The sequence below is a fragment of the Aethalodelphis obliquidens genome, unplaced genomic scaffold, assembly GCF_003676395.1.
Source record: "Aethalodelphis obliquidens isolate GAN/ISIS:26980383/991018 unplaced genomic scaffold, ASM367639v1 scaffold41, whole genome shotgun sequence".
In the NCBI taxonomy this organism is placed as follows: domain Eukaryota; kingdom Metazoa; phylum Chordata; class Mammalia; order Artiodactyla; family Delphinidae; genus Aethalodelphis; species Aethalodelphis obliquidens.
The window spans coordinates 8,814,719-8,828,668 of NW_020837985.1; the positions used below are offsets into that span (position 1 = coordinate 8,814,719).

Here is a 13,950-nt window from a genome sequence, read left to right on the forward strand (position 1 = left end):
CCTAAAAAACATGTAACCTAGGACACAGAACTCATGCCGTCTGGTCCTCAGCTCCTTCACGGGCACAATGATGAGGGCCAGCCCATGTTACATGTGGCTGTGGAAGGGTTAAGCGAGGGAATACGTGTAAAGTGCTTAGCTGACTGTCTGGGATGCGGATGTGAGAAGCTTTCAATAAATGCTGGCTGTCACCATTATCTCGGTAAATAATCCTCTTCCTACAGAAGCAGTAGAAAGCTAACGAGTGTGAAAAGGATGGATAAAATTTCCTGAGCCACAAAAAAGTGTTTTTTTTTTTTTTTTTTTAATGCACTGAGATGAGTTCTCAGGATTTATGTATTATTTTACAGTACTTCTTCTCAATGCTAGTCTCAAACACTCACCACTGTCACAGAACTTGACCTGGGCAGGAGATAAGTGTATGAGAAGCTTAATTTTAAACTAAGCAAGACAAAAGTAAAAAAAGTAATGGCGGCCACTTTGTCCTGATTTGAAATCTCAGGATAACTGCTGACTATCAGATAATGAGAGAACTCTCTTGGTTCTATCTCCGTTGGGATTTAGGATTCGCTTGTTTGGCATTTAAATGTTTCACTGCAACTTCTAACAGTCTGAATTGCTTTGGCTATGTTCACTTAATACCCCACTGGTCACAGAGATCGTTTTATGAGAGAGGGATTCTGACAGCATTAGGAATCCAGATGTGTCGGGCACGAGTCAGGAACCTTGGCTCTGAATTACGGCCATTGGGCCTAAGAGGCTTAACGGAATTCTTTCTCCAGCAAAGTGGGTGATCAGCTTACGTCTTAATTGTGTTGCCTGAAATCCAAGACCCCAAAGGGTAATCAAACGCAAGGCAAAGTTCATCCTTGAAACTCAAAACCCATCTCTGCCCTTCTCCTTATGGATTTCTAGTGCATGATTCAGGCTGTGTGTCTGGAGGCTATGCTGGGTCTCGCAAGAAAAGCTCTCCTTGAAGCTGACATCAGATCCCCTTGGAAAGCCGGGGTCCCTGATTTGTTAAGTGCAGACAAATGACTTCCAAACACGAATTGGGAAAACTGGAAATAGAGACTAAGGATGGCAAAAGTAAAGTCAAGGCTATTCTTTCCTGGCAAAGTTGTTCAGCCCCTGCCCTGGGCTCCTGCCCCAGGGAACTCTAAGTTGTGTTAAGCTCCACGCAGTTCCCTGATTTCACACTTCCCAGCCTTGGCACAAATGGTGACCTGTATCTAGGAAAACCTTTATCCCTTCTTTTATCCAAAAGACCGACTTTTTGTCTGAAACTTTGTCCAAATATCAGTCCCGAGGCACACTTCCACTCTTGGTCCAGTTAGATATCCATTCACTGTGCTTTCTTTTTTTTTTTTTTTTGAGGTACGCGGGTCTCTCACTGTTGTGGCCTCTCCCGTTGCGGAGCACAGGCTCCGGACGCGCAGGCTCAGCGGCCATGGCTCACGGGCCCAGCCGCTCCGCGGCATGTGGGATCTTCCCGGACCGGGGCACGAACCCGTCGTGCCCCTGCATGGCAGGCGGACTCTCAACCACTGCGCCACCGGGAAGCCCTCACTGTGCTTTCTTAAAGACTTTTCTCAACCATGGCGCTTGGCCACCATAATGAAATCTCTGACTTTCGAGGGACTCTCTCTCTCATTTTGGCCCCAATGGCATGTCTGGAATCGCACTTGATTGACATCACTTGGAGAGTGCTACTGGCTTCTAGTGGGTCAAGGCCAGGGATGCTGCTAAACTTCCTACAATGCACACAGGGTGGCCCCACAGCAAAAACTTATCCCACCCAAAAAGTCAACGGAGCTGAGCATAAGAAACCAAAAGCGTAAGCTGTCTGTTCAGAAACTGTACTTTGTCTAACGAGCCAGCATCTAACACAGTGCCTGGCACATAGTAAGCACTGAAAACACTGTTACGATGTTGGGTGAAAGAAGGAAGGAATAATAATATTTGACCTTCTGATTAAGAAAATGAACCCAACTTCAGCTGAGGGAGGATGTGCTGTAGAGTGGAAAGAGTGTTGCCTTTGGGAGAAGAGAACTGGGTTCAGATCGCTGCCCTGCAGGTAGTATTTTTTAACTTGGGTAAGGCGTTAACTCTTTCTGATTCCGTTTTTTTTTTTTCACCTGTAAAATAGAGCTAATGTTATGTATTTATTCCACAAAAATGTGTTCTACATCTTGAAAATGCTAGGCTCTTAGTAACTTGCTAAGGTAATAGTTGTGACTAAAACAGACGTGGTTTACAGCCTCCAGTGAGCTTACAATAAGGTCAAGAAATCACACACTAGGCAAACAGATATATGTATTGTTGGAAATCTGACCAGTGTCAATGAAGAGAATGTTGCCTGTCAGATCAGTAAACAAAGGACGTTGCAGCCATCAAGCCATCACATTACAGCTGCCCCAAAGGTGAGCCCTGAGGGAGCTCAGGAGAGAAACACGATGCCCCCCAGGGTGCACTCTGAGGGGCTTCAGGATGAGAAGTACCAGATACTGGCCCTGGAGAGCTGAGGTGCCTGTCAGTGCAATGATTTCAGTGAGCCCAGGCTTTTGCATCTTCCCATACATAGAAAAGCGCTAAACTCCTTAACCTGAGATGCCAGGTTTTCTTTAATAAACAGTAAACTTTCGATGTTCTGACCACCCGGTCTTTGTGGCAGAGACTCCTATATATCCTGGATGCTCTTTGGAACGGTCCCTCAGAGCGATCTGAGAGGCTGCATCCAGGGCTTAAGTCCTCAGAAAGTCTGCCGAATAAAAAGTAATTCTCAGCTTCTAGGTTGTGCATTTTTTTCAGTCAACACCAGGAAACAAAGAGAGCGCAGTAACAGAGAATATCATGCGGTCACCTTAGGTAGGGTGGTCAGGGAAGGCCTCGGGTGGATGGGAAGAACAATCAGAGAACCAGTTTCAGTGGTTCAGGTTCAAGATAATGGTGGCTCCAGACATGGAAGCTGAGACTGGAAGAGTAAGAAGAAGCAAGACTTCAAAGCAAAGGAGTGAGACCTCTCCAGGCAGAAGACTCGCACGTGGGTGCAAAGGGTGTGAGGGCTGGTTTATGCCACTGAAGGGAGCGCACGTGACCAAAGATACGTGAATGGGGGACAAAGGGCAAGATGGGATCAGAGGCCAGGTCGGTCAGGGATTTTTAGAAATAGAATTCAAAAATAGGAAGAGGAAAATAGGAATTTCTATTTTATTCTAGGTCTACCTGGAGACACCCAAAGAGTTCTAAGAAGGAAAGAGGATATCAACTTTGCTTTTAAAAAGAATTCACATGTTCATAGCAGCACTGTTCACAATAGCCAAAAGACGGAAACCACCCAAATGTCCGTGGATGGAAGAATGAATGAATAAACAAAACGCAGTATAAACATACGACGGAGCCTTAAAAAGGAAGGAAATTCTGACACGTGCTACAACATGGATGAACCTTGAGGATATTATGCTCAGTGAAGTAAGCCAGTCGCCAAAAGACAAACGCTGTATGATTACACTCACATGAGGAGTCTAAAGCAGTCAAACCTGCAGAAGCAGGAAGCTGAATGGTGGTTTGCAGGGGCTGGAGGGAGGAGGAAACGGGGAGCTGCTGTCTAATGGGCGCAGAGTTTCAGTTTTATAAGACAAAGAAGTTCAGGAGATTGGTTGCACAACAATATGAATATATTTAACGGTACTGAAATGTACATTTAAAAATGGTTAAGACAGTAAATTTTATGTGTATGTTACCACAATAAAAAATTTTTTTTAAAAAAGGGAACACCGGGCTTCCCTGGTGGCGCAGTGGTTGGGAGTCCGCCTGCCGATGCAGGGGACACGGGTTCGTGCCCCGATCCGGGAAGATCCCACATGCTGCGGAGCGGCTGGGCCCGTGAGCCATGGCCGCTGAGCCTGCGCGTCCGGAGCCTGTGCTCCGCAATGGGAGAGGCCGCAGCAGTGAGAGGCCCGCGTACCGCAAAAAAAAAAAAAAAAAAAGCAACAAAAAAGGAAACACCGTGGCTGCTCCATGGAGAATGGATTGGAGGAAAGCAAGGAAACAATGAAAGACCAAAGAAGATGCCACTGAAGTTTCCTAGGCTGGTGGCTTGGACTTGGGTGACTGCAGTGGGAAGGAGGAGACCAGCACTTGGACATTTATTCTGGAGAAGAACCACAACAGTCTTCCTTGACAGATTCTGTGTGGCCACGAGGGCAAGAGGCAGGTAAGGCACCACTCCTGGGTTTCTGGCTACACAAATGGGTGGGTGGGGACACGATTTTTTTTTTACAGTGATGCCATTTTGTTTTCAGTTGAGCAAAAGGAGCAAAACAGGTTTGGAGAAGAAATCAGAAGTTGAGTTTGGCAGTCCCTTGTCTTCACACACATACACACTTGATACAAGACTGTGGTGTGAAGCGGATCTTAGTAAATGGTGAGGATTTGCCTCACAACTCAAACAACTTAGGTTGAATATTAGACATCACTCTTAAAACACTTTTGGAATTTGGAGTATAAAAATATAAATAAATTTTGGTTTGTATGTGTTAAAGAAACACTGGAAAGATACCTAAAAACTGAAAAAGATTATTTATGGGGGGTAGGAGGGTGGAATGGGGTAGACAGGGATGGAAGTTGTACTAAGATGTTTTACTGTTTGCCTCTATATTATTTTGACTAATGAACCATGTAAATTTGTTTTAAGAAACTTAAAATTAAAAAAATTAAAATTAAAAAATCATTTAGACTCTCTCCATTGGGAAAATTTCTCAGTGGTTATACCTTCCTGCGGTATATCCTCCTCTCCCTTCCCATTTCTCCTCCTTATATACTCCCTCCAGGGTTGAGTCCTCCTCTGTTCCAATCTAGATTCTTCTCACTTCCAATTCAATTAAAGTCTCTTTTGTCTCTACTCTCACACTCAGCTCTTGGGCCCACGTTTGCACATTAAAAACTCATAAAAGTGTTCATATGAACAAAATACAAAGAGAACCTTAGGAGTGGTACTTTTAAATACAATTCTTGCCCTTCCCCTCCAGGATACAGAATAAGATGAGATCGTCGGGAGGAGGTGTCAGTGAAGCTGTGATATCAGAGAGAAGTTGGAAGGGAGACAACCCAATAGATAAGGTTAAAAAATATCAGAGGCAAACAGTGCTCAGTAAACAACTTTGCTTGGGACCAACCTGACTATATTCGCTGCCTCCTTATGCCATCTTTGTTGGACATGTGTGTCCTGGATAAGCTATAAATATGTTTTTTTTAAAAAACAAAAAACCAAAATTTGAGCTTGGGACAAGTTACTTTTAGGAAGACTGAGAGGCAGCCTGTCAAATAAATAGTTGGGGACCTTATCTTTCTTATTCATAGCTATATTCCCTAAAAGGGCTTCTGGTACACAGGAGGGTCTTAATAAATATTCATTGGATAGGTGGATGGACGGATGAACAGATGGACGATGATGGACAGATGATGGATGATGGATGGGTGGATGGATGGATGATGTATTATGAATGATGGATGGGTGGATGGACAGATGGACGGATGATGGATGGATGATGGATGGGTGGATGGACAGATGGACGGATGATGGATGGATGATGGATAGTTGGATGATGGATAAACCAAGAGTACAATGTCACTGCAGCCAAGAGTACAGTGTCACTGCAGCCGACAGAAGAGTCTTTTGAAGAAATGGTCAATCTGTCTTGTTCTGTTTGTTCAGCTCAATGAGCACAAACTGGGTAACCGGCACAGAGCGGCCAATCCCACCTACAGGAGTTAAAGCCCTGATTTTGTCTCTTCTCTTTTTCACTCTTTCTTCCTTCCCTCTTTACACATGGGAAAGGCAGAGCCTACACAAGACCAGCAGTCCCCTTTTAGAGGCTCCTTCAGCACCATGGTCTACCCTGAAAAAGGCAGAGAAAGCACAGAGAGAATAAAAATCTGTCACCATCCACGTGCCAAACCTTTGAGGCTTTGGTGCCCTGCTTTTCTCTCTGAGAAAAAACTATGAATGAAAGTCGCTATCTCGCCTATGTTTGTTTTTCATTAAAACGAGAGATCTTAATTGGGAATTAGATGACAATGAAAATGGAGTGGTCGTCAGCATCCTGGTACTTCACGGTAGAGCTAGGAGAACTCACATCCTTTGTTTGTAGCTACGATATAAATTCCTCTATAGAGAAATGCAGACTCATTTATTTAGGCATTTTGCACATTTTTCTCTGCACGCTCTTCTTTACTGACCTAATGAGTTGGCGTTTCTAGGGATTTCTCATACAGAAATAGATGCCCCATGGAAAGATTACAGGCCTAGGGACTCAATGCTTGTTAGTTTGAAGGATGAAAGAATGAAGGAGGGAAGGAACAAAATTAGAGCCCTAATCCCTCCCTCAGCCCCATGTAAAGCCACTCAGCCCTTAACAGTCAAGTCAAAGGAAAGCACCTCAGGGATCCTCTCCTGATGTGTTGTTCCAGGTAGAACTTAGATTTCCCTTCCTCTGCTCGCCTTCTCTGTACTCCTGTGTCTGTAATCTCCCCATACCAGCACCCTCCACACTACATTGTTCTTTTTTGGTTGACATATCCACCTCCCCCATCAGACTGTGAGTGCCTTCCCCATTACACTGTGAGTCCCAATTCCCTGGGAATCTCTAGGGCCTGAGGCAAAGCAGGGCTCTTAATGTTTGGGTTATGGAAGGAAGGAAGGAAGGACAGAAGGAAGGAAGGAAGGAAGGAGGGGAAAACCATTGCCAAGCTAAGATTCAAACCTATGCTGATCTGACTCCTAAGCTGGCCTTACAGCACGTGGAAGAGATCCTCGGCACAGAAAACCCAGAAATGTGGGTGTCAATCAGGATAATGACAGTAATAATAATAAAAGCAAACCTTATGTAGTATTTGCCAGGTTAAGGCTCTATTCACACTTAATCCTTACAATAGCCCTAGGAGGTAGGTATTCTTACTATAACCATTATATAGATGAGAAAACTGAGGCACAAAGGTTTGGCAATGTGCCCAAATCATACTGTCAAAAAGTCTTCCAAGAGGCTTCCCTGATGGCGCAGTGGTTGAGAGTCCGCCTGCCGATGCAGGGGACATGGGTTCGTGCCCCATTCTGGGAAGATCCCACATGCCGCGGAGCGGCTGGGCCCGTGAGCCATGGCCGCTGAGCCTGCGCGTCCGGAGCCTGTGCTCCGCAACGGGAGAGGCCACAGCAGTGAGAGGCCCGCATACCACAAAAAAAAAAAAAAAAAATCCTCCAAGTGGCCTGTAACTCACATTATCTAATGTGGCAAAACGATGCGGGACCAATTCTGCTACTGTGGCCACAAACTCACAACACACAGGAAGTGGCTCAGGAATCCCTTGGTCCAACTTCTGTGATGAGGCAGCCGAGGGCTAGGGGGCTGGTGCTTCCTAACGGACTGTCTGGGCTGAGGAAGGAAAACGGTGGATAAAGCAGGGACCAGGAGGTAGGGTCATGAGAGGACTGACTCCTGGGCTGTAGGAAGAACACTGTGATTTTAAAATAACCCTGATATATTGATCTGGTTCACCCTCATCTGGACAGGTTTGCAAAGTTAGCTCTGCTGAGCTCAAGGATCTATTTGTTTCCTCTGATCCAGCATGTCTGGAGATCTATGAGCACGATTCCAGAACACTTGTAGCTGGTGCTCCGAGGACACGCAGACTCACACACTGATGGAAGAGTGAGAACCTATATATTTTTCTGTGTTGGTTTCCTAAAAGGATTATTTTTCCCATGTTTCCAAATCTCGTGGATGAGTAACACACCAAATGAGCAGAACTAATCTCTAGTGAGCGTTTACTTCTGCCGGACCACAGGCATCATTCCAAGCAGCCTATGAGGTTAGCACTATTATTATCCCCTTCCACGTATGAGGACATGAGGACACAGAGAGGTTGCAGAAGTTGCTCAAGATCACACAGCTCATAAGCAGAGCGGCCAGGTTTTGAAGTCTGATAGTCTGACTCTGGAGTCTGTCTCAGCCGGAGAGGCAAGGAGGGTCTGTTACAGGAGGTGACGTTTGGCAGAGTCTCAGATGAAGTGAAGGAGCCAGCGGAACAAAGAGAAGAGTTCCTGGCCGAGAGAGAACACGTGCCAGGATCGAGAGTCTGCGAGATGAACTGACCTCACTCTTCTCCTGGAGGACGAGGACGGCATGACGACCACCTGTGCTGTGGTGGGACTCAGCCTGTATGGCCTGATGCAGTCAGACAGACCTATATCTGAAGTCCTCATCTTGGCTATTTCTGTCCTTGGCTTAGGTCTAAGTTACATACACGCTTGAGCTCAATTTCCTCCTAAGGAATACGATTGTACAATGTCTCTTTCACTAAATCATTTATTTATACATTCAGCAAATTTATGGAGTACATCCTACATTTCAGGCACAGTGTTAGCCCTATCAAACTCGTAGAGAGGAAGAGGGAATTTTAAAAGTTTTGACTGTATATGAAGTAAATGCGGGACGTCCCTGGTGGTGCAGTGGTTAAGAACCCACCCGCCAAGGCAGGGGACACGGTTCAAGCCCTGGTCGGGGAAGATCCCGCATGCTGCAGAGCAACTAAGCCCGTGCGCCACAACTACTGAGCCTGCGCTCTAGAGCCCGCGAGCCACAACTACTGAGCCCACGAGCCACAACTACTGAAGTCCACGTGCTCTAGGGCCCATGCTCCACAACAAGAGAAGCCACCGCAATGAGAAGCCCGCGCACCGCAACGAAGAGTAGCCCCCGTGTGCCACAACTAGAGAAAAGCCCGCACGTAGCAACGAAGACCCAATGCAGCCAAAAATAAATGAATAAATAAATTTATTAAAAAAAATAAAGTAAACGCTTCCTTAGGGGAAGTGCTGAGTCCTACTTAAGGGCACCATGAGTGGGGCATCTAAACTAGGTGAGAAGGGGTGAGGCGGTGGTTGTCAACTGTCTCCATCTTTACAAGAATTAATTAAGACGATCTATGGAAACTGCTCAGCCCCTACCAAGCCCACAACGGAAGCTGGCTCTCTTCCTTCTCAGAGTTATAGGTCCCGAGAAGGAAGCATACGGTGATCAAAGCCAACCTCCCAGCCATTGTAGGAAGTCAGGGGGCTTCTGTTCCTCAAACAAGCCTGCATAAAATCAAATCAGTCAAGACAGTCCCATCCTTGGGACCAAAGAAGCTCAGCTCTCTTGACCCTTTGCAGGGGGGTGGTGGGAACACGCACTAGCTTTAAAAGAAACTACAGGTATGAGCTCTTTCCAACAAGCTAAAATGTGCATTTTTTTTTTTTTTTTTTTTTTTTTTTGCAGTACGCGGGCCTCTCACTGTTGTGGCCTCTCCCGTTGCGGAGCACAGGCTCTGGACGCGCAGGCTCAGCGGCCATGGCTCACGGGCCCAGCCGCTCTGCGGCATGTGGGATCTTCCCGGACTGGGACACGAACCTGTGTCCCCTGCATCGGCAGGCAGATTCTCAACCACTGCGCCACCAGGGAAGCCCAAAATGTTCCTTTCCTTATCCCAACAGAGAACCAGGAGCTGTTAAGTTAAAGAGGATATAACTCTTTCCTTGGGCTGACAAACAGATGTGTGGGCCACCTGTGTTAGAAGGTGTCAAAAAGATGAACTCCAAATCTGATTCTGCCTATTTAGAAATAATAATAAAGTAAGACAGAAACACCAGTCAGCTGGCAGCCTGTTGAAGAAGCTAATGGTATACCAGTGAGTATTCATCGAACGCACACGTACATTGCTGACCATCCTCTGGTCTCCTTGCTCCCTGCCTTCTTCGGTCAAAGAATTGATTCCTCTGTCGACAATTCACCCATCCTTCCTCCAGATCTCTGGCACCGCCTCCAAGCTTCACGGCTACAATCATGCCTGCCATCTCACCTGCCAATCTATCAGCCAAACCTATTCGTTGTTCAAGTCAAAAGTGCTGCACCCGAGCCTGGATGAGGGAGGCTGAGTGGCTTATGGAACTGACCTAGCTCTTCCTGAAGAGGAGGAGCCAGAAAACACCCCGCGACTCTAACCCCAAGAAATCATGGAATGTCCTTTTCCTCTGTATGTGCCCCTGGCAGAGTGGAGAGCTCTTGACAGAGGCATGAGTAAGCTGATGAGCAGATTTCAGAGCCCATTTTCAATAACTGGAGAAGCACGCCCGGCAAAGCTGCAAAATGCATCTATCTACGCCCAAGTTAAACCAAACTGCCTAGTCCAGTGCACAGCGGTATTTTGCTCATAGATTCCAGTTTGGCTAAATTCTGTTCGGGTCTCCATAGAAAAGGATATAAAGGTCAATGCAGTAATTCACTTGCAGTGTCAACACCTGCATGATTTAAAACCCCATCAGTCATGAGATGAGGGGGAAAGAGAACTCCATGGGGAGTCCTGAGATCACGTAAGCCCTCGAGCTCATGATTTCTGTAACTTGGGGTGAGCCTGGCCTCTTGGGGGGGACTCATTTCTGTAAAAGCATCCAGAGGAGGATCTCTGAGGCGTCTTCCCGCTCTGCCTCTGTGAGACATGAGCTGCTCCAGGTCCTCTAGCAAATGTCTCCTGACACTGTCACTGTCAGTGGTCAGCCCTCCTTTACAATCTCCCCAAATGCCCCCTGGAGTCCGGACTGGTTCCGACCACGAAATGCTCCTTCCATTTGAAAGTCTGCATAAAGGAGGGACAAAGTCCAAACTGTGTCTTTGTCTGTGAGTTAACTGGTGCTGTCTGATCCTTCCAGGCAGGATTAAGGGGTTCCCATACAGATGGTCCAGGGTCCCACCACCTCCTCTGCCCAATCTGTCAGCTCTAGAAGCACAACAGCTGAGTTGGTGTCCAGGAGATTGACTGGGAGGCTTTACAAGTACTTTGTCAACAATAATACTTTAAATCTATATTATATACGTAATGTATATTTACACATATAATTATTTCTATTTATAAATGCAGGTGGCTTTTCCATATCTGCAGGTCCCGCATTCACAGGCTCAGCCAGGTGAGGATCAAAAATATTCGAAAAACATTTTTCAGAAAGTTTCAAAACACAAAAGTTGAATTTGCCACATACGGGGAACGATTTACAGAGCATTTATGTTGTGTTTACAACTACTGATATAGCACTTGCACTGTATTAGGTATTATAACTAATCTAGAGATGATTTAAAGTACACAGAAGGATGCGCATAGGTTATATGCAAACACTCTGGCATTTTATACAAGGGACTTGAGCATCTGCGGATTTTGGTATCCTTGAGGGTCCTGGAACCAATCCCCTGTGGATATAGAGGGATGACTTATATACAAACAGTTAAACTGTTTGCGAGAGATGGTCTTCCTTTACAATCTCGAGCAGGGTCCATAGTTTCCCTGATACTCTGACATCTTCTCTAGATGGAACCAAAAGGAAGAGAGAGGACTCATGCAGAAGCTCAACCTGCTTCTGCAGCAGCCTGTAGTGAGCATGGTTTACTGGGGATCATGAATTATAGTCTTGATTTACTTTTCGAAAAACCGTCTGTGAGCCCAAGAAGCAAACGAAGCAAGATATAATGGAAATAACATGGTCTTAATATTCAGACCTGAGTTTGAATTTTGGTCTTGCTCCTCAGTAGCTGTGTGACCCAGGCGGAGTAACTCAACGTCTCTGAGCCCCAGTCTCCTCAATCCATAAATGAAGACACGAGAGTCGATCTTTCACTGTGGATGTGAGGACCACATGAGATAACACATGCACGACTCCAGACACAGAGGAGAAACACTCAAAATGTGGCTGCTGCTATGATCACAATTAAGTTGTTCCTGAGTAAATTAACATGAAATTGGCGGAGGAAAATGGCGGCCAGCAACAGCAGTGAACCCCCAAACTCTATCTCACGACCTGCATGACTGCCCAGGGGCCCTACGGTGTACACAACTGGACCCTCTGTCCCGACACAGTGGTGGGAAGAAGAGGCTTCATAATCACAAACATACCTGGCTGCTGCATCCAGCTGTTCCTTCCTGTGAGGAGACGGGGGAGAAAAAAAAATAAACACAGCATAAATTACATGCAACAGCTCCCCCTCTCCCCAAAATCTGTCCCCAAGCTTCCCTTTGATGAAGATCAAGGAGCAGGGTGGAGCTCTGGGACAAGATGGTACATGTGGAGGAGAACCAGTGAATGACATGGGTTTCCCCAGCCAGACCGCAGACCCCTCCTGTGATCTAACAGGTCTGGCTCTGAACTCCAAGGTTCTTCTCAGCCATTCATTCATTTATTCATCCCCAAAATGGTTGCTGCCCCACATCTTGTGCTGGGTTCAGGTGATCTGTTTAGCGGTGGGGACAGATCAGGACACCAGGAATTTCATAACTTAGCAGCCACACACCCCATCACTCCGTCACCACCATCATCATTACAGTCGACATCATCGTCACTAATGTTTAGTGTGCGGTAGTTAGTAGGCAGACACTCTTTTAAGTGCTTTTCACGTATTTAATCATCACTAGCAACCCTATGAGGTAAGTATTATTATCACCCCCATTTTCCTGATGAGAAAACTGAGACACAGAGAGATTCAGTAAATTGCTCAAGGTCTCATAGCCAGGAAGCAGCCGAGTCAGGATTCAACCTAGATGATCTGGCTCCAGAGCCCACACTTCTAACCACGAGGCCACATGCAGTCTACACACATTCATAACTGAGACTTCGCTCAGGCTCTGCCTAGAACAGGCTTACTCCTCCTTTAAGTTCCAGCTGGAGGGGCTCCTCCTGGTGTTTCTATCTAAATTCCCAGGGTTGAGGCTGAGCTAGTATCTTCGTACGTGGAATTGGACTGGTTCACATTGTCTTAGAATTACATGGTCGTGCGGAGGCAGAGCCTCTGCTTCTCTCAGCTCTAAAATCTGAGCACCCCATACCCTGGCACTTTGTAAGTACACAGGAAATACTGAATGAATACCTGGACTGTCATTGGGATCCAGGGGTGGGGGAAATGGGGAGAGAATATGAGGTATCTTGGTAGAAGAGCAAAAGGACCAGTTGGAGAGTTAAGGCTTTCTAGTTCATGCGTCAGCTCAGCCTGTGGGTCTAGTGTGGCTTTGAGCTGGACACATCCTCTGGGCCTATTTCCCCTCCTGAAGCATGTGGACAGAAAAAGCTCTGACTTTTGGCTCCAGGAAAAGTAGGGACGGCACTAAAAGGAGAAGGAGAAGGCAAGGCAGTGGGCCAAGGGCAGGATGGGAGCAGAGGGCTCGGGCGGGGGGGGGCAGTGCTAAAGGGAGGGATAAATTAGGAGTATGGGACTATCAGATACACCCTACTATACATAAAATAGACAAGCAACAAGGATTTACTGTATAGCACAGGGAGGATCTTGTAGTAACCTATAATGGAAAATCATCTGAAAAATTATATAACTGAGTCGCTATGCTGTATACCTGAAACTAACACAATATTGTAAATCAGCTATATTTCAATTTAAAAAAAGACTTAGAGGCACCACTTCCATTCCCTTCTCATGTTACAGGACAATGATGCCATGCCTCCCCCTCCAGCATCAGAACTCCCCAACCTCCCCACTCCCCCCCACCCCCCGCAAGCCAGTGACCACCCACATGCCGCAGAGCAGCTGGGCCCGTGAGCCATGGCTGCTGAGCCTGCGTGTCCGGAGCCTGTGCTCCGCAACGGGAGAGGCCACAACAGTGAGAAGCCCACGTACCGCAAAAAAACAAAAAAAACCCAAAAAAACCCCCAAAAAACTCTTTCTTTCCAGAGATATAATGGGCTTTGGCATAAGACCTGGGTTCCGATCTTCGCTCCATTGCTTACTAGCTGGGTGACATTAGACAAGCTGATTAATCTCACTGATGCTCCGAGTCTTCACCTATAAGCTTATGGCTATGAAAAATGGAGTCACCCATTCTACTTATCTCCCAGGACATTCTAAAGATTAAACGAGATAGCCTGTA

At 46.3% G+C, this 13,950-nt stretch overlaps 1 protein-coding gene across 1 annotated transcript in view; it reads right to left on the reverse strand.

Moving 5' to 3' along the window:
* Positions 1 to 13,950, reverse strand: part of KCNQ3 (potassium voltage-gated channel subfamily Q member 3) — a 127,320-nt gene that overhangs the window by 13,925 nt on the left and 99,445 nt on the right. The window contains exon 9 of the mRNA XM_027132063.1: positions 11,974 to 11,996. Coding sequence (XP_026987864.1) covers positions 11,974 to 11,996 — 23 coding nt within the window. The remainder of the gene's footprint in view (positions 1 to 11,973; positions 11,997 to 13,950) is intronic.